General features: G+C 30.0%; 2 protein-coding genes and 1 non-coding gene across 3 annotated transcripts in view; all 3 read right to left on the bottom strand.

Annotated features, from left to right (window-relative positions):
• Positions 1-3,279, bottom strand: part of LOC105126422 (uncharacterized GTP-binding protein At5g64813-like) — a 15,783-nt gene extending 12,504 nt beyond the window's left edge. Inside the window, exons 1-4 of the mRNA XM_011027289.1 lie at positions 2,853-3,279; positions 1,399-1,490; positions 1,158-1,299; positions 193-497 (exon numbers count right to left, since the gene is read on the bottom strand). Of these exons, the coding sequence (XP_011025591.1) occupies positions 193-497; positions 1,158-1,299; positions 1,399-1,490; positions 2,853-2,943 (630 nt within the window). The 5' untranslated portion in view covers positions 2,944-3,279. The remainder of the gene's footprint in view (positions 1-192; positions 498-1,157; positions 1,300-1,398; positions 1,491-2,852) is intronic.
• Positions 3,280-10,911: 7,632 nt separating this feature from the next.
• TRNAL-AAG (transfer RNA leucine (anticodon AAG)) lies at positions 10,912-10,992 on the bottom strand. Its single transcript has one exon. It is a non-coding gene; the product is annotated as a tRNA-Leu (tRNA).
• Positions 10,993-11,819: 827 nt separating this feature from the next.
• Positions 11,820-14,580, bottom strand: WRKY51 (WRKY DNA-binding protein 51). Its single transcript, XM_011027286.1, has 3 exons — positions 14,281-14,580; positions 13,965-14,111; positions 11,820-12,123 (listed from the first exon to the last, which is right to left on the bottom strand). Exons 1-3 carry the CDS (start codon positions 14,496-14,498, stop codon positions 11,913-11,915), a joined length of 576 nt encoding a protein of 191 aa, XP_011025588.1. The 5' UTR covers positions 14,499-14,580; the 3' UTR covers positions 11,820-11,912.
• Positions 14,581-21,041: the final 6,461 nt, after the last annotated feature.

Here is a 21,041-nt window from a genome sequence, read left to right as displayed (position 1 = left end):
GGAAAGAGAGACACAAAGAAGAATAGAAGGAGCAAATATAAGAAGAATAGGATAGGGATAGCTGTGCTCTTCCAATAGATATTTTACAATTTCCACATGTACTACTTAGAAATATTAATTCACACAGAAACACTGACCCCAATTTGCATTAAATAAATCTTTAAATGAGGAAGCTTAAGGTGAAATGCTTACTGCGATAAGACCTCCGTTTCCAGGAAAACTTTCTGTCAATGGAATTTCCTCACTGGAAGGAAGCAGACCCTGCTTCTCAACCCACTGCCGTGCTGCATCAACAAGGTTGCCACTGCTTCCCCTGGTACCCTCTTTGGCAGCAACATCAGATTTGTTACCGATAACAATATAAGGGACAGGAAGACCACCAGGACCTCCAGAACTTAGAGGAGCTGAAAATGTTCCAGTTGCAGCAATCTCAGATGCCCATTTCTGCAAGCTTGTTTTGGTCCTTCTCTGGGAGAGATCATGAACAAAAATAACCCCTGGAGAAATTAAAGCAAGAATCATATGTAAAAGCCAAAGACAGCACGTCTTGCAAGTCACACAAGGGGAAGGGCTGCGATGGTTATGACAAGGAATATTCAGATAAAAACTGTCTGAATATTTTTGGATAAGAGGTGCTGAAATGAAAATGATGGTGTAACTATCATAACAAGCTTTATGGAATATCATTTCCACATTTACTTAGCAGAATTGCCTCTAAAGAACCCAATTTATCAGATAAGTAAGAAGTAGAAACAAATCTCTATACCATTTTCTAAATCTACTGCACTGCACCTTCAAGTGCATCGTTAATGAAATTTAATAATTGAATTAGGATGCAAACACAAACTTGCTTCCTGTAAGACTGGCACAAAAATAGTTAATGCCTGATTAAAAACCAAAGCCTTATCCAAATGATATCAACAAATAAGGATGCTTACAAGAAGGTTCCAAGGAGACAGAATAATATCAAACTCTTTTATCAATGAAAATCTACAGTGTAATTGTAGCTAAACAGAACATCCATGCCTACAAAGAGATGTAAATGTTTTTAACTGATGCATGCATAGCCAACGAATGCTGGTTATAACTAAATATGCATATAGAAAATGACCAAGTTTAGCAAATACAGTTAGCCATAAAGAAAAAACAGCACTCACCATTAATTTGAGAATAGAATAGAGACCGGCAATCTTTGTATCGGTCATGACCTGACACGTCCCAGAGTTCAACGAAGAAATCTCTCTCAGAGTCACCTTTAATACTGCTTGATGAGCTACTGGAATTACCATAAGAAATGTGCTGTAAAGAAGTGATGGTAAGAACTTGGTTAAAAATTTTGAACTCCAAACAATATACTACAAAGTTAATGTCAAATAACAAAGCCATATTAAACCATACCTTCACACCAACTGTACATCCAATTGTTTGAGGAGGGCAAGCGGAGGAAGAACCTTTGACAATAAGATGAACAAGTGAGGTTTTACCCACACCTACAAAGATAAAAATAAAAAATGGATTTGATCTCAGCTTCCAAAGAGGAGGAAAATAGTATGGATCATAGAGGAGAAATGACTTCCACTTCTTACAAGCAACCCACAAATCATGCAAGCAAATCACATGTCCTCCAACAAGTCACAATCAATGTGTGAGTTGAACAGAAGCAGGCACACTTGAGTTTACATTCTTTTATTTTGAGAACCAATATGCGGGGTTGAACAGAAGCAGGCACACTTGAGTTTATTTTGAGAACCAATATGCGGCCAACTGTTTTAACCTGTTACTATTTATTATTAATGGCTAAGAACAAATATTGAGCCCCACACATGCCAAATAATCCTAGAGGAGCCTCAACTGTTTAACATTATATCATCCAATTAACGTTCTTCCTTAAAGAGAGATTTACTAGGCCCAAAAATATAAACTAAGAGGAGTCTGAAATGTTCATGCCATCTGCATAACATGCTCTACACAGCTCCTCTATCCCTGCCGCACCAAAACACCAACAACCACAAAGGTAGTTGTTCTATTGTCCCTTATTTGAACAAAATCCAGAGCTGATTTCCCTAGCAACAGAGACTAGTTTTCTGTGAACAAAACTGCTACAGAGATAACCACAGAAATTCATAAATATTGATCAAGCTCCAGTTTTCTTTCCTTCTTCTGGCCTCAATCTGAAATATACTCTCCAGCCCAATATGTTTCCAGTAAATTAAAATAATAACTAGTCAGTATTCCTGGGAATTAAACTTGCACATCATGTTTGTAGAAGATGTTGATAATTGCAGCTGATATTTCACTTTACTATTAAGGCAATGCCTAATCTTGGTGATCAGAGTTGAAGCAAAAACCCTGGAGAGATTTGAAGGCCTAAATCAGTCTTAAAGTGCAAAAGACTACCCTCAACTCCGAATCTATAACAGAAACAATATCTCCCTACAAGCTCTTTAGATCTCACACTAAGAATGACACATGGTAACTATTGAATCATCATCAACTACATGTCATGCAAAGGATAATCAGCCCAACGCACATCACCCATCTTTTTTCGGTCCAAAATGGAGTATTTAGACCATCAATTAGTCATATTGGCAAGATTACAGATATCCAATCAGACCATCTGATTCCAATGGATTCCAGCAGAAATTGCATATGTTACTACTCAAAGTCCACTAGAGACACTCACTTCTATTCTTTCAAGAAACCCTCTAATACTATCCAGGTTCTATCTAAACTAGGATTTAGCAGAAGCATAATTCACCAATATCCCCTTACATAAAATTACCAATAAAACACGCATTGCAAATTCAATAAACTAAAAAATAGAGAGTGCAAATTAATAAAAAGAAAATTACCTGAGTCACCAACAACAAGAACTCGAACCTGACCACAAGGTGGTCCACCATTTTGATCCTTGTTTTCTCTCTGACGGTCCCTCCAAAACATAGTAGTAATGGTTTTCTTCTTCAAAACAAGCGTAAATCACTCCTTCAAAACTAGACCAGCAAAATAAGTACCATAAAAGACACTCAATCTCGACAAAGAACAATAAATTCTCCAAAACGGTACCCCTGAATTCAAGTCCATATCAGTACATTACAAGCAACCTAAAATGATCTAAGCTCATGTTTTCCTCGTATTGAAACCACCCAAAAATGGAGGGAAAACAAATAGCTATGATAAAAATGAATCTTCACAAAACCCAATAATAGTAACAGATCCAGCAACAAATTCTCCGATGGCTTTCAAGAAATACAGAATTAAGAAGTGGGTTTCTCTTCAAATTCGCGATAGAATAAAGTAAGAAGTTAATCTCTCAGTTTAAATTCAAGCTAATTAAGTTTCCCGTATGGTGGCAAGGCGAACTAGAAAAAACTGATCAATCAGATCATAGAAGATTTAAAAATAAAAAAAAAATAGAGCAAAATGATATATTTGGCCAGCAACTATTACGTGATCCTCAACTAGAACATAAAACTAAAATTATTTCCAATTTAGCCCCCAAAAAAAATCAGGCAATGCCATTTGTTGAACACTAGGGCCTTAAGCAAATTGAAATTGTGCTAGCCGACAAAATCACCCTCATCGATCGGTATCAATTGAATTCGATAGTTGAGTGTGAGTTTCATTAAAAAAAAAAAAACTCTTAATTGTATTTTGATAGGTATCTCATTCTCGATTTTTATCTTATATATTGTTTTATATTTTTATAATTGTTCTATATGTGGATTGGTTCTCTAAAATCCCCTCAATTGCAATCCATCTTCTAGGAATTGTCTAAATGAGCTCTAAAATCTTTTACGTGAAGTTCTTATATCATAAGAAATTGAATAACTCATTCTTAATTTTTTGTATTTTCTTATATTCTTGTAATTATTCGAGACAAGGAATTGGTTTTGAAATAATCTCTAGACTATATTAAAAAATAATCTCTAGACTAGATTACAGGCTCGAATCATGTGATGGATCAGATTTAATTTTTTAATATAAAATTTTTTTTAAATATTATAAGTGTTTTTTCTATTAGAAAAAATTTTCAATCATGTGGAAATTTACCTAATATAATTTGATTCACTTGGCAAGTCTAAAGATAATTTAAATAATCAATAAAAATATAATTTAACTCAAAATTAATATTCAAGATGGTATTTGTTTATAAATATTGAGACGACAACATATTAGATGGATTGATTAAAATTAAGTTATCATTCTTCATGCAAATCATGAGACCATAATAACCTTATAGAAAGTAAATTAAAATAAATTATGAAACTCAATTTTCAATAAACTCAATAATAAATAATGAAATTGAAAAAAAAAACTAATTAAAAAATAAAAAAAATAAACTAAGTCAACCTGAGTTAACTTGTCAAACTCGCGACTCAGATCATGAGACTACGATAATCCAATAAAAAGCCAATTAAGATAAATTATGAAACTCAATTCTCAATCAAATTAATATTAAAAGATGAAAATAAAAAACAAATTTATTAAAAATAAACTCGAGTTAACCCAAGTTTAATATAAAAGACTAGGTCATATTGGCATGAACATCATTTCTAAACTAGTTAAAAATGAACTGGTTAAGAGTTTACACATATAGTATTTAAAAAGAAAAGGTTATGTGATGCTTGTCAATTGAATAAATAAGGGGGAAAATCACATTTCAACCAAAAGATCTTTAGAATTACTACACATAGATCTTTTTGGACCAACTAGAACTAAAAGTATTAGTGGTAATTGATATGTGTTTGTAATTATTGATGATTTTACAAAATACACATGAGTTTTATTTTTGAAATCTAAAGATGATTATTCATAAATTTGTAAAGTTTTAAAAAAGAAGTTGAATATAAAAAAGATTTTTCCATGATAAATATAAAAAGTAATCATAATGGTGAATTTCTAAATGATTTGTTTGAAATTTTGTGTGAAGAAAAAAGATACCACCATAACTTTTCAGCTTTTAGAACTCTCCAACAAAATGGGGTCATAGAAAGAAAAAATCAATTTCTTGAAGAAATGACAAGAACTATATTAAATGAATTTCGCAAACCTAAATATTTTTGGAAATAATCTATAAACACTTCTTGCTATGTTTTAAATTGTGTTACTTTAATATTGGAGTTAAGAAAAACTCCTTATGAGTTTTGAAGATGAAAGAAACCCAACATCTCATATTTTAATGTTTTTCGCTCACATTGCTTTATTCTCTACACTGAAGATAATTTAGATAAATTTGATTTAAAATTTGATATAGGATTTTTTTTCATGATTATTCCTCCTCTAGCAAAGTATATAGAGTTTTATAATAATATAACACTTTATTTTAAGAAATCCATATATATTGTATTAAAGGAAACTTAAACTAAAAAAATTATTAAGATTCTAAATGACATAAATGAAAGTGTTCATCGTTTAAGTATTAATGATAAGATCCCTATAAAGGCAAACAATGAAGAAATGTACAAAGACCAACCAAACTCAAGCAAATAACAAGATATGGTATATAACTTTGTACCTCTAAATGAACTAAGATATATAAACTCCCATCTTTCTGAATTAATTATCAGTAATCCTTTCGAGGGACTAAGATTAGAGCTTCACTTGGAAACACTAGTGGTCACTTTGCTTTCGTTTTTTATATAGAACCTAAACCATTTCTAAAATTTAAAAATGATAGAAAATGGATTTTAGTTATGTAAGATGAGCTAAACTAATTTGAAAGAAATAATATTTGGAAACTAGTCCCTAGACCTAATAATCATTCTATTATTAAAACAAAATCCTAGAAGAAATCTTGAGGAAACATTGCATGCATTCATTGAAAAGCAAGAGACAATTAATACTCAACTTGTTCAAAACATGACAGATTTTAAAGATACTCTTGCTAAATTAACATTTGCTCTCAGTTTCCAAGAGAAAGGTAAGTTTCCATCTCAACCACAACAAAATCCCAAGGGGCAATACAATGCAAATGCAAGTAGTTCCGGAAGCCAACACATGGATCAAGTCAAATCAGTCACTACTCTGCGCAGCGGTAAGGTTATTGAAAAACCCTCTCTTGAACCTTATGAGAAAGATTTCTTGCTCTTCCTTTCTCTCTTTGTATTTTTTGTAATGCTTATGCTTTGCTTTCTTTATTATTAAGTTTATGCCTTTCTTTTCCTTTCCTTTACTTAGTTAACTTTTATGTTCTTATTTTGTTTATCTATTTTGCTTTCTTTCATTATGTCTAGCTAAGTTAGTTATGTCAAGGTGAAAAGGTTAGCCATTGAATTTTATTATCAACCACTTGCTAATATTTCAGGTATTAATAATGATGGATCTAAAGCATTTGAATTGAAGATTATACCTATTATAAAAGGTTTTATGTATAATGAAGCAGTTGCATTGCATATTGGTAAGTATGATTTTGCTCTAGATGCTAAGATTACGAGTTAAGATATGTTTTTACAATCTAAGATTATCCATAGAATCATAACACTTAACATTTTGTCAAAGAAAAGATATTATGATGAGGTTATATTTATGGATATATGCTTGATCTATTGGATAATTAGAGCTCATCAAATAAATCTTATATACATTACGATCAGAAATATAATCATGACACATGATTAAAAGCATAAATCTCCTTTTTATGGTTAAGTTTTCACATATATATATTTGAGCATTTTAGGATTTTTTTTAACAAGCACAAATAAAAACTTGTATTCTAAGCTCATAAAGATAGATAATAAAACTCACACCAAGATGAAGTATATTTTGAATGAGGATGGTACTTGAGTTTCCAAGGACAATATAGGATGTTAAAGGCAAAAATATAATGTTGATAATGATGTCAATTTGAAGCAATATTTGAGATACCACTAATAACTTCCTCACTAAAAGAGATTTTTATGAGTACTTTGACATCTAGGATGGAAAACAGCCTAATACACCTCGAGACAAATGTGCGTCATCTTAAAGAAACTCAATCGCACATATGAGCTACTCAAGAGGAAATAAAGAATGACTTAAAAAATATCAAAATCATGATGGCTAATCTTTTATCTCAATATCCGCCACCCTAGATTGTATACTAGAGTATATGCACTTAACTTTTATGTTTTATCATTTTTTATTAAAAAAACTTTGTATTATTTTGGAGATTATGTAATGAACTTATCATTTCTAATTTCCATTACCTCCATTTTATGAATTTTTTTGACAAAAGAGAAGAGAAATGTAATTTGCATGTGTGCATTCCATTGCAAAAGGAGAGAAAAATGTTTGATAATATATGCTTATATTTAGGAGGAGAAACTTGATGCATATGTTATTACATTACTTTGATTGTACTAAATTGTTAAAGTTTCTTATATATCACATTGCAAAAGATATGAAGAGACACAATTTAAGCATTTAAAATATCTATTTATTGTCATCATAAAAAAAAAGAGAAGATTGTTGATCTTTAATGTCACACAATCATATTTTTATATATTTTGATGATAAGAATAAAATAAAAAATAAACTAATAATATGCTTGGTTAAAAATAAGCTTTAAACAGGTTTTAGATATTAAAAAAAAAACATATTAATAAACATGATGAATTTCATGATGAAATCAATAAAAAAGAAAGCAAAGTGATGACTTACATTAAATATTTATTTTAGTGATCAAATTTAAATCTTTACATCTTGCTTGATAGCACAATTAAAATGAACACACACACCTCATTCTGCATGCATTAAAAGACTGATAATAAAATCTAAGAAAGATAATTAAATTGATAAATCTTGAATTCTTTATAAACCAGTCCATCGTTTTGGTGTGATCAAATGAACATATTGATCTCTTATTCATCAATACCTAACTATGGTTTTGTACTTGAAATATGGGTTTAAACTTGCTGAACCATGATAAAAATAAATTTGCAAATTCTATTTCTTATATCCTTATTTTAAATACTTTAATTATATTATTGATTATTTTGTTTACTTAAAGTAATTTGTATTAATTTTTGAATTTAGAGATACTCCTAATCCATCCCTCATTTTAGGTGTTCAAATCCCTTAATTCTAGAACAACAATCTCTAGTATCAATTGACCTTGATTTTGATATATTGTGCTTTTAGAAGATTGCAACTTATAAGAAGGATATCTTCACTACCCTTATTTTTCAAAGCAAAGCAAAGATTGATGTTGGTTTATAAAGATATAATGTAAAATCTTATAATATTTTGGTTTTCTCTACAAAATATTACTTTAGCTAATAAAATAATATGAAAGGTTATAAAGTTGATAGAGATTAAAATCTATTTGGAAAATATTAATTCATTTACCCTAGTTGTAGTTGTGTTGGGTGACCAATATGAAAGTCAGAATGGTGGAGTAGAGAGTAAAAGGGAGTAATACTTATTAGATAGTAAAGTAGTAATATTTAATATAAGAGTATTTGATATTAATTGAAATATAATATTAATTTTGTAAATAAATCAATTTTTATTGACTTTTTCTTGACATGATATAAAATGTTATAAATTTATAAACTCAAGGATATAAATTATAAGTTTTAAAAGAACAGAGGCATACTATGAAGGAAAAAAAAATTATGATTAAAGTAATTTTATCTTCATTTAATATCAAAATATTTATGATGCATAAGGTAAGTAAGAGAAAACATATCAAAGCATATTTAAGTACATAAAATCATGGAAATATAACTTCCAATGATGAAATTAAAATGAAAAGAAAATTAGTAATTGGATTGTAAATGTTGCAAACTATAGGGATTAAGTGAAGAATCGAGGAAAAAAAATACCTAGAGAATTATTAGTATTTTGTGAGTGGTCAAAATGGACATTGTCTTTGTTTTTTGCAGTAGTTGTATGTAAGGCAATTTTTGAAATGTATTTTTATTTAATTGTATGGTAAGAAGAATAAATATTTTTTTAGAATCACAATGACACTATAAACAACACTAATATTTTTAGTCAAAAAATAATTTTTTTATCAATGCATTTATTTTTTATTTTGATGAAAATATGTTTTTCTTATTAAGTAGCATGATATTTTGAATGAAAATCCAACTCGAAATAAACATTCACAAGAATTCAAATGTTTTTAATCGAGGAGAAAAAACATATTTCTTTAACCAAAAGCCTAATTTCTTATTCATGGTTTTTTTGCGAAAATGTGTCTGCAAGAATGATTTTTAAACAGAAACTTGGCATACAAAAAGTGGATTTTAATAAAAATAAATGTCATAATAGCTTTGACGCAGTAGTATAAAATATAAAAATTAATTTGATAAAATCATATAAAAATTAACATGTAAAATAAAATAAATTATCATTGAATATGCACGAGTAATCTCTTAAAAAACATTTTAAAACTAGATATATATATATATATATATATATATATATTGATAATTCTATCATAAAAAGCTTAAATCTTACTTCAAAAGTAAAACTTTTTATTGTAAAATGAGTTCTTAACATTAATTAAAGACTAAAATAAAAAGTTGAATTATATTGTAAAAAGTAAGAAATAGATGCATATGCAAATATTTCAAATGTCATTTTTATTTTATTCATTTTCTCTTATTTATTTTAGAGGCATATATACCCCATCTATTTAAAAATTAAGAGGAGCAGGTTATTTACATATTTTTTGAGTAATTAAAATAAATAATCATAAAACTTCTTCTCGTTTAAATTCTTAAAAAAATTATTTCTCTTGTCAATATTCATTTTTGTTATTTATATTTTTTTTATCACGACAAAGCAATAATTTCTCATTATTAATAACATGATTCTTTGAAAAAACAAACTTAGAAAAATTAAAATAAATATATACATCAAAATTCAAATGATTTAAACTAAGTAGAAAAAACACATTTCTTTAGCCGAATCCTCATTTTCTCTATTCTTTAATTTTAAAAAAAAACATTTTATAGGAAACATGTTTTGTTTATGTTTTTTTTTTTATCAAAAGAACAAATATTAAGAAAACTTATTATGAGTTATAAATAAATTACAAAATAATATTATGATTATTTTTATGTGATTGTATAAAAGAATAATTGATTAGGAAATATATATATATATATATATATATATATATATTATTCTCAGTGAATATTTCTACCAATTTATTTTAAACATGTGCTCATTAGTTTCATATTTAATTATTTAAAAAAGTAAAAATTAGAATTTAAAAATATTACGATAAATAGCCAAAATATTATTAAAAAGCATGGAATAATTTAATAATTTTAAATATTATTATAATTAATTATCTAGATAGTATTTAATTTAAAGATATGTAAAAAAACAAAAAGGCTTAGAGAACCAATCTCACAAGTAGTTACGCTTAAAAAGATGGCACATATGTGTTCGGCCCTATAGCCAAGCCCATACGCATGAGATTTAGAGTCTACGCTAGTTATTTTTATTGATTATAAATAATGTATTGTTTGTCTCAATTATTTTTGGTTATTAGATTTATTTTTAGTTATTGAAAAATTAAAGTCCGATTTTTTAAACTAAAAATATTAGATTTTAACATTTCTCATTGGAAAAAAAATTATATGAACCTCTAGAACCTCATTTCTAATTATAAAACATATTTTAATGGGACTACAATCTATATATATATATAATTTAAAAATTATTCACGAAGCCTAATCTGGCTTTTCCAACGTCATTGAAGGTCAATACATGTGTGTAAGGGGTTTCATGTAAATACTTAACCAATTAGGATTGCAATATCTGCGCAGAATCTTTCCCACAAATAATAAAAAATAATAAAATAGAAACTTCTCTGGAAAAGCTAGTTCCTGGGGTTGAAAGCGAGGGAAGTGGATCACGCGCAAGATTAACGCGTTGTTGTATCCATAAAAGAAAAGGGCAAAATGCTGCTGTTGAGAGTGGGATTTGAACCCACGCCCTTTCGGACCAGAACCTTAATCTGGCGCCTTAGACCAACTCGGCCATCTCAACACGTTTATAAAGTGTTCGAGTTATTATAATGTAATGTATATGATCGCTATCCGACCTCAAATCAATTGTGAACTTCTCTCACCAGCCTGCATTCTTACGGATAGGGTTTCTTGTCTGAGTGAGTGAATCATGAAATTTAGTTTCCAGATTTATATAAATAATGTTTATTTTCATTGAGGGGTCATTTAGAGAGATTGAACAGAGGTAAAGGAGAATGTTAGATCGATACCCTAATCAAACTAATGGGATAAATGCACTTGCTTTACTGGTATACGTGCCCTCCCTCCTCCTCCTTTTTCCAATTTTTTTTATCTCAATTTAGTTTTACCTTTGATTTTTTTTAACAATTTTCCAGATTGTTCTTGAACCACCTAAGTCTACTTAATTACGTTAAGAAAACTCTCACACCATTTGATTTTAAATTTAAATTAGATAAAAAATTATTAATTTTATCATTTTTTTTGCCTGGTTGACTTGGCTGTGCTGCACTAGAATTTTCATAGTTTTTAATGTTTTCTAGTAGTTGAGCTAGGTTTTAATTGGACTGGGTCAAGATTTCTCCGAGGATGAATTTACAATTTTCGGACTTCTTTTTTAGGTTTTTTTTTTTTGTTTTCCCTTTGTTTCTTATCAGTTGAAACTTACCATTAAGCCCAGCCTTGTGGATATGACCATAACCAAAAATTTATGTGTGCCCGCTAACGCATCATTCTCATCCAAATCACTATATTATAGGGAAAAAATCACTATAATATAATATGCATGATGATTTTAATAGCTAAATAACACTATCAAAAATTAACAAATAAAAACAAAAATATTGATGGTATTTTTCTGTTGATATATTATAATGATATTTATTGACTGAATTTTTTCATCGTTAAATCCATTAGTAAACATCCATATATAGATATTTTGAACTAGGAAAAGGAAGAAGAGTGGAGAGAAGAAGGTTGCAAGGTCCAAGCATTAGAAGCCATGAGAGGCATCTGGTTATTGTAATAGACCATGCAAGGGCTCTCATGGTTGTGCACTCCATCATATGAAGTCAACACATATCTTGAGTCTTCTCTATCTCTTTCTACTCTCTTCTTTACATTGCATCCACTACTTGAGCATTTGTAGTAATTCCTGCACAATTAATTACAGAAATCAACTTAGAATAACAATGATATATAAAAACCATGTTCAGTATCAAAGCATGTGTATAGCTAGAGAGTCTAGAGACTCTGGCAATCTTTTCATAATCCTTTCTATTCTTTTACTTTGTTTCTAAGAATGACTGTGCAATCTTTTCATAATCCTTTCTATTCTTTTACTTTGTTTCTAAGAATGACTGTGCAATCTTTTCATAATCCTTTCTATTCTTTTTTTTTTTTTTCTTCCAAACAATCACTAAATCTATAAATTAATGAAGATGCATGTAGGTTTGGGTGGTGGTCATGATCATACGAATAATGCGTTTTCAGCTGTAAATCTTAAGAAATGGGATCGTGGGCCTGCCCACATAAATCATTGCTATGTTTTCCTTCTTAAAGTGCTAGGGGAGATTAACTAGACTCTTCACTCTACTCACAGGTTATAAAGTACGCTCAATGCCGATGTATTTGCACCATAACGATTGATGGAGACTTTCATTCCTGTGGATAATGAGTGGGCTTTCATCTATATATATATATGGTTGTTACAACTTGACAGATGACAAGTCATTATAATTTATAATAGTTTATTTCATTATAATTCAGAAAATTACAAAACTAAACACAAAAAATCAATTGTTGGAGTGGGGTGGTTCCAATAATCTCATATTGGAACCACTATTCTGAACTTTTGTATTCAAGCATGTATAATTGCATCAAATCCATCCAATCTCATGCCATTTTCCTCGGGGCATTTTCCTTACACAGTCACAAGTGAAAGTCTATAAGAATCGAAATATATATAGAACAGTCCCTAGCTACTCTTACTTTACTCTGATTAATTCATAAAACAAATGAGCTGTTTGCTGTTCCATCTCTAATGGATGCAAGAGATTAAGTTAATGGGAGAGTCTAAAATACCGAGAGAGTGCTATGAAATCAGGTAAGATTCACTTGAATAAGACTACTATTTATCAATGAAAAGCCCCGAAAGCAGGACATTATTAAGTTTCCCAGCAAGCTCCTGGACCACATGCATATAGCATATATATAGTAGATATATACATGGAGAGCCATGGCAATATCCCTTCATTACTCTCAGTGCACTGGCTGCAAAAGATGTCTTAACTGGCAGGACTAGTGTGTACATTTATGCTTATCGACGAATAAATGGAGAACTCAAGCAACACAACACGTACAGACACTCGGGCTAGATGTGTGTGTGTAATGTGCAGATAGGGAGATGGGGATAAAAGGCATGTTGATATCTTCTTAGCTAGATAGGTGCGCTGGCACTCTATATGATGTGATCGGTGAGCCTTCAGTGCTGCGAGCAAAAGTTTTAGACACGAGTGCATAAAACCATGGGCTGCTTTTTATGGGTTTCATGTGAATGATGCCCTTGGTCGCTCTTCAGCCACCATCTCTGGTCTCTCAACTGCGGTGGTGACTGTGAGAGTGTGGGCAGTAGTGGCCTAAGAATCCCAAGTGCAAATTGCAAAGTAGACGATAACTGATGTTTTATGAAGGCTAATTAGAGAAGTTGTTGTGCCTATTCAAATTATTAAAAAAAGGTTATATTACTGCAGCCAACCTAATCTAAGGCCATCAATTAAGAACTTCAGAGAAATGGATCCTTGAGCATTAAATATTTCTTATGTATTATAGTTATTTAGTACGAAAATTTTGAGATAGTTGAGAATTGCTTTATCAAAGCCATAAAGATCATGTACATGAGATCCCAGATAGCTTGACCACCTATGAAAATCTCCTGAATTAACTCCATTTATAAATATAAATTTTTTTAAAAAAATTATATTTCTACATTCTTACCTTGGATTTGGGCTGTTCTTGACTGACTTCTTTCCATACTTCCTCCATTTAAATCCATCATCCATGATCTCCAGCTCAGATTTTGTTCTAAATGCAACTCTATGCTCCACTTCTCTCTTGTTTTTCTTCACTCCATTCCTGCATTTTCTGTACAGATACCAAAAAAAAAAAAGTTGTAGAAAAGATTAGCATCTTGGATCTTCAAGAAACAAAATGAAAGTTAATCTTTATTTGCATCTTCAGTTTTTCCTTAGGAAAAAAAATTAAAGAATTAGCAGTAGAATAATATAAAATGGGCATCAATATCATCACTTGCATGCTATTATTTCTTGATGTTGCACCACTGTATCCGGTTGATGAGCCACTGGCAACTTGCTCCGATGATACCATATTTTGCGAGGATGAATCATCTTCACCAAATCCATCATCAAGCATGAGATAATCCGACGGCTGAAACTCAATCGTCCACGGATCTAAACCTTCTTTGATATAAGAATAATTACAGCTAGGTTTAGGGTTCTGATGATAGTCCATTACTCACAGAAATGGCGAGCCTCTGGACACAGTGGTGCTTATAGAGAGGGACACGTATTAAATATGGTGGGCATGCTTCCAATATATATATATATAAAATAAAGTGAAAATATCTATTACAAAACTATGGTTATTTTTAATTCTTTTGATCTGCTCTCCTTCCTAGACACCATCCTGGTGAGTTACAATGAAGGTGCCTCAAGCGTGCCACGTGCCGACTCTTGGCATGGCATGGTGATGTCATCAAGATGACGTCATTGTGCTGTATTGGGATTTGGGGACCACATGGTAGCGAACGTGGATTATAATTAATAATTCGTGTTGTTGATGGAGGGCAATTGATGGGGAGTGGCATTGGGTGTTGCTACTCATAGCTAAGGAATATATATATATAATCCATCAATTAACCAGAAATTTTCAATCACTTTCCTATGTTAGCAGGAATATTGCACGAATGAGCATGTTTTTACGCTCATATAATTAGGATTTGCTAGATAAGTTGTTTGTGATACATCGCAGTCTCCTTTTTAGCACGCACGAGAAGTTTCATCAGTCTAGTAGTTGAAAATGTACATAAAGTTGTTAGTGTGTTTTCGGAGGTAAAAAATTCTAAAAAAAATAATTAAAAAGCACTTTTTATATATTAATAAGATAACAATATATATAATGGATTTAAGTTAACTCAAAAAATATATAATTTAGATAATAAGCTTTGTTAATTTTTTTAATAACTTTTTGAAAGTGTTTTTATTTAATGATACGATAACAAAAATAAATATTTGTATCAAGCATCAATTTACCAACAAAATATTTATTTGAGATTACAATAAGCTTACAAATTAAAATAAATTATGAAGTGCCCAACTCTCAATCAAATAAATATTTAAGAATAAAATTGAGAACAAAAATAAATAAACAAAAATCTCATATTTAAGAATGAAAATAAATAGAAAAGAAAAGGCAGGCATTTTTTAAACATTTTAAGAAACCTTTATAAAGTTAACCAAGATAAATCTTTAGTTTTAATCTTAAATCAAATAAATATTAATAATAAAAAAAAATAAACAAATACAAAAAAGTAGATCATACTAAATGCATAAGCTTGGTTTTAAAAAAAAAAGTAAATGAACACAAAAAAATAGATCATACTAAATGCATAAGCTTGGTTGTTCTAGTGCATCTAGGCTTTAAAATAAAAAAGTTAGTAAGGCAAGTTTAGAGCAAGCCTAGGACAATTTATTTTATTTATTTTTTTAAAAAAATCATTTTTTTTATATATAAAAAAAGTAGGTGACAAGTCGCTTGTAATTGCAAAAAACTTGTCACCAATCTACTTAGAATATGATCACTATAGAGATGTCTAAAAAATCATGGGGGGTGTTTTAGCATAAAAACTTATTTCAATTCAATTTCATCTAAAAATATTTCTAAAATTCTTAAAAAAAAAAATCTATTAACCTAAGAAAACCAAAAATTAATATAAAAACATAAAACCAAACAGGTTAAAACTTTCTCTCTCCATTCTAATATATTTTTTTAGGTATACAAAATCCTAAAAATATTTCAATAACACTCTTTTTATTTTAGAGGAACACTTTGACACTAATTTTGTTAATTGTTTTGGACACAATCAATTAATTATTATTATTATTATTTTGCTATTTTCTAGCAACTCTCTTTTCTCTCTAAAACTAAAGGATCAAAACATAAATAAACTAAAGTCTTAGATGAAAATGCAAAACCTCAACAAAATAGGATTTAAATTAAAAATAAATGAAATAAGGTATAGGGAATAAAAGTGCTAACAAGGTTCCCCAGCTACAGTAACCCCATGAAAAGAATATAGGAATCTGTTTGCAATTTTAATTATATTTAATTAATAAAAAAGAATTTGGTTTTATCAAATTGACCGTTGATTTAATTGAGGAAACCTTTTTTCAAATGTTGTGACAAACCATCATTAACCCTAACCTTAAATTAACTAAATTTAAAAGGATTAAATTGAAAAAAAAATCCTAAGCAACTAAAAAAATAAAAGGACCAAAACAAGGAAAAACATTATCTTCTTTTGGTTTTTTTATTTTGTTACTAAATTTTAGTGAGTAATAATCTTTTAATTATGTTATTTTTAATCATTAATACATGAGTTTACTGTAATTAATTTAGTCAATACGAACATAAAGATTTTGAATTATCCTTTTACACAATAATTACCTTTTTTAGCTTTTATAATTAAAATATAGTATATATCATACACTGCTATTAGGTGAAAAATCTTTTAATATAAAAAAAATTAGGTCAAAAGAAACTTTTTGATAGTATTATTAAACCATGTTTAGTATGACATCCTTAAAATCTCTTACTCGACTCTTTATTTAATTCGGGTTATTAATTAAATCATTTGAAAGTTATTCTAATGTGATCATTTTCACTTGCATGTCTACAAGTAATCTTGAAAATTAAAAATAATATTGAATTTATAAAAAAAATTCAAGATGTTTTTTTAAAAAAAAAATGAAGACAACGGCATAATAGATAGACTCGGATTTCAAGGTTTAACCTCTTAAATTCACATTTTGGTCGTGGACTCTATTTGGTTTAATAATTTCTTATATAATATATTTTTTACTTAATCATATAATAACAAAAATAAACATTCACATAATTGAGCACTAACTAAATACCACGATATTTGTTTGAGACCACAACTATCCTATAACAAGCAAATCAAAACATTCATAAAATTAAGCACCAACCAAATGTCAAGATATTTTTTGAGACTGCAGTTATCCCACAATAAGTAAATCAAAATAAATTGAATTTAAATTTAAAATCAATAAAATATTGAAAGATAAAATTAAAAAATATCAATAAATAATTTTAAAAACCCTAATTTTCAAGGATAAAATTAAAAATCAATAAAGAAAAACCCAGGCTAAGCATTGATAAGCCAAACCCAAGCCTTTAGCCTTAATCAGGAGTAGACAACGAGTCATCCGCTCCTGTGATTTTTTTAAAGCAAGTGATAGGTCACCTAAAGTGGTAGATAACCTCTTGTCTACTAGGCTCTAACCTAGAATTCTACCACCGTTATGATGCCTAAAAAATCCAGGGGGTGTGATGTATCCTCTTCTTAATTATAACTTTTGACAACTTATCCAACTTTGTTTCTAACTATTGTCTCATGTTTATTAACTTTGTTCTTAAATACCCATTTAGTTCTAATACTAGATTAGCTGCTAGGTCTAAGAACTAGTTCCTAAATATCATTTTTTTTTAATTGGTTTTATTCATCTTGCATAGCTAAGATATAATTTTCATTCTTTTTGGCTTTTAGAAATTATCCAGACTTAATATGAGGAACAAATGCATAATGACCACTTCTATTTCTAAGAGGTGCTTTAGTCTTAATACTTTTAAAATGATTACCAATAATTAACTCTAAAGAATGAGAGCTTACATACATTAGTTTCTTTAGAAGTACAAAGGAGTTACTTGTCATCTTTTATTGATAACAAATACAAAATATGTTAGTATCAAACATTAAAGTCCATATTAAGTTTACACTATACTTATTCTTACACCATTAGTGTAACATTTTCACCTTAACATAGTAAACTTAGCTAGACATAATAAAATAAAGAAAAATAAATAAACAAAACAAGAACATAAACAAGATAAAAGTTAACTAAGTAAATGAAAGGAAATGAAAGGCATAAACTTGATATTAATGAAAGCAAAGCATAAAAAATACAAAGAGAGAAAGGAAGAGCATGATCTAGATCTGGAAACCAAGATGCCTAAATACATGGCAAATGCCTCCTTTTATAGGCCAAAATTGGGAACTATTGATTTGATGACTAATTGATGAGTGGGTGGCCAACTCTTGACTTGGTGACAATCCTTATCTTCTCTTGTCTGCCCAAAACGTCATTGATAACGTCAAAATTGGAGCCAGTTGCAAACATGAAAGTTGTAGGCAATTGTCTCAGCTTTCTTGTGTAAAAAATTCAGCTCATTTGGACTTCTAGAACTCCAGATATGGCCAAAATACCGAACAGTGCTCGGGCTGGAAGACAGATTCGGGCTTCTTTGTTGTTGCTACAATTTGGACTTGATAATGGCCTTTTTAGATCTTGGGCTCCATATGAAAGTTGTAGGCCTATGTCTTACCTTTCCATCCATATAAATTGGACCTAAATCTGAGATATATAGCTCTAGATATGACCCAATTACCGAACAGTGTTCCGGTTTGGATTGCACCGACATCTCTTCTCTAAGTTTGACCATCTCTTTATCCATGCAATTTAAGTTCTTCAAGTCATCAATCAATCCTTTCATTTATGTGATAGACCTGCATTAAAAATAGACATTTACCACAAATTAAAGGTATCTTATATTATTAGATACATTATTATAAAACATATTTTAGTTAAGGAGTTATTGATACTTCAAGTGCAAAATGATGATATAAAACCATGATAAAAATGCACTTTTAAGTACTAATCACACCCCCCAACCAGCTTATTACTAGTCCCTAGTAATCAAAGCGTAAAATAGAAAAACAATTTGCAAATTCCACAAAGCAAGGTATTCATCATTTAACTTCCATTAATCTATCCAGATAAACAAACTCTCATTAAATTTATATATCTGCTCAATACCTCTTAACAAGATATTAATAAACCTTTCTTTTGTGCTCAATGTATCAACACATAATTATGGGGCTTTTCTTGGAAGAAAACAAAATTTTTGTTCTAATGTTTAAGGTTAACTTCCTTGGGTTGGGATTACTATTTTTGTCTTTTTTTTTTTTAACTCTATATACATATACTTTAAAAACATCATGCATCTTTAACCCATGTAACGAGCTTTCAGCTAATGACTCCCAGACCAGTTGGTCTTAGGGCATTAGGTGTTAAGACACCCCTACGAGCTTAGTAACTCGGGTCGCAGATACTGATATGTAGATAGTGCAATGTTTGATTCCCTTAAGCTTTTCTCCTCAACCCATGTAACAAGCGTTGGGCCAATAGCTCCCAAGTCAGTTGACTTTAGGGTATTAGGTGTTAAAACACCCCTTCGGACTTAATTGCTTAGGTTAGGGAGGCTACGAAACCAAACTTATCTACATTTTTATTATCATCATTTTTTTTTCTTTTTCTTTTTCTTTTTTTTTCATGTTTTTCTTTTTTTCTTTTTAATTATATACAATCCCTTTCCCTTAGTTGTTACCTTTAACAAAAGAACATAAATAATGTAATAATCCAATATGCAACCCACAATCATATGTTAAAGTGTGTGTGTGTAAATTAAGGTTTAAAAATACATGTTAAATAAGTATATGAGCAGAATTAAGTGGTAACAATACGAGAGTTTGTAAACCTGAATATTTCAGGAAGTATTATAATAGACCTTGTTAAGAATGGTTACTAAGATGCGTCTCAAGAGTCACTTTAACAAAAGAACTCCTTTACTCTGCCATCCTAGTAACAACAATTATGCACATGCTTTATGAAATGAAAAACAATTTTTTTTTATCAACTACTACCCTCTCCCCCCAACCAAAACGAGACATTGTCCTCAATGTTCTAAGGTAGAAAGATAGAGTATAAAAGATATCACCTGAAATAACGAACACTGACAAAACCTGAAACACACTAAAACAAAAATAAGAAATAACAAAACATAATAATAAAACCAAAAGACACAAAAATTCACAAATGAAGGCTCAAATCCAATCTAAGCTTTTTACGGCTTCCCGTAGATGACCAATTTATGCGACTCATGGAAGGATCAATCACAGGAATGAAAGATTGTAGTTGGTCAATCAACTGTTCAGCAGTAGCAGCAGAGATTATGATTTGTCGTGCAGAAGATGTTAGAAATTCCTGTTCCACAGCATGATCAAGAAAAGACAACAACTTATCATAATAACCATTAACATTTAACAAACCTATGGGTTTATGGTGAATGTGCAATTGAGCCCAAGAGGAAATATGAAAGATCTCTTCCAATGTGCCTAGACCACCTGGTAAAGCAATGAAAGCATCAGCATGGTTAAACATTGCATTCATTCGAGCCGACATTGTGGAGACCTGAAGTTCCTCTCCAATTGTTTTTCCAATGATGTCCCCTTGTGCCAAAGCTTCAGGGACGACCCCCAAAACTTGACTACCTCCTAAAAATGCAGCTATTGACACACCTCCCATTAACCCAAGACTGCCTCCCCCATACACTAAATGAATCTTTCTCTCAGCTAGCACCTAACCAAGATGATTTGCTGATTCTAAAAACTCCTTTTCTTTCCCAGGACTAGATCCACCGAAAACACAAATATTTCTTATTTGATGACCTGAGGAACTTGCCATTTCTACACACTTCTGTATTTGTTAAATGTATGGGTTGAGTAGAAATGAAAGGAAGGAAAAGAGGGTTTTATAGATGAGAAATTAGAAAGGCAATCATAACATCTATATGTAGGCCAGCTAGAGTCTCACACACTCTCTCTCTCTTTTTATTTATTTATTTACTTTTGAAAAA

Source organism: Populus euphratica, unplaced genomic scaffold (genome assembly GCF_000495115.2).
Source record: "Populus euphratica unplaced genomic scaffold, PopEup_1.0 scaffold78.1, whole genome shotgun sequence".
NCBI classification, from domain to species: domain Eukaryota; kingdom Viridiplantae; phylum Streptophyta; class Magnoliopsida; order Malpighiales; family Salicaceae; genus Populus; species Populus euphratica.
Note: the sequence above shows the minus strand (reverse complement) of the source record. Positions and strands in the feature narration are given on the sequence as shown.

Coding starts and splice junctions, on each gene's coding strand:
- WRKY51 (XM_011027286.1), bottom strand. CDS start 14,498: ATGGACTATCATCAGAACCCTAAACCTAGCTGTAATTATTCTTATATC. Junction 14,112..14,280: donor ACATCAAGAAATAATAGCAT/GCAAGTGATGAT, acceptor GTATCTGTACAG/AAAATGCAGGAATGGAGTGA. Junction 12,124..13,964: donor AAGAACAGCCCAAATCCAAG/GTAAGAATGTAG, acceptor TTAATTGTGCAG/GAATTACTACAAATGCTCAA.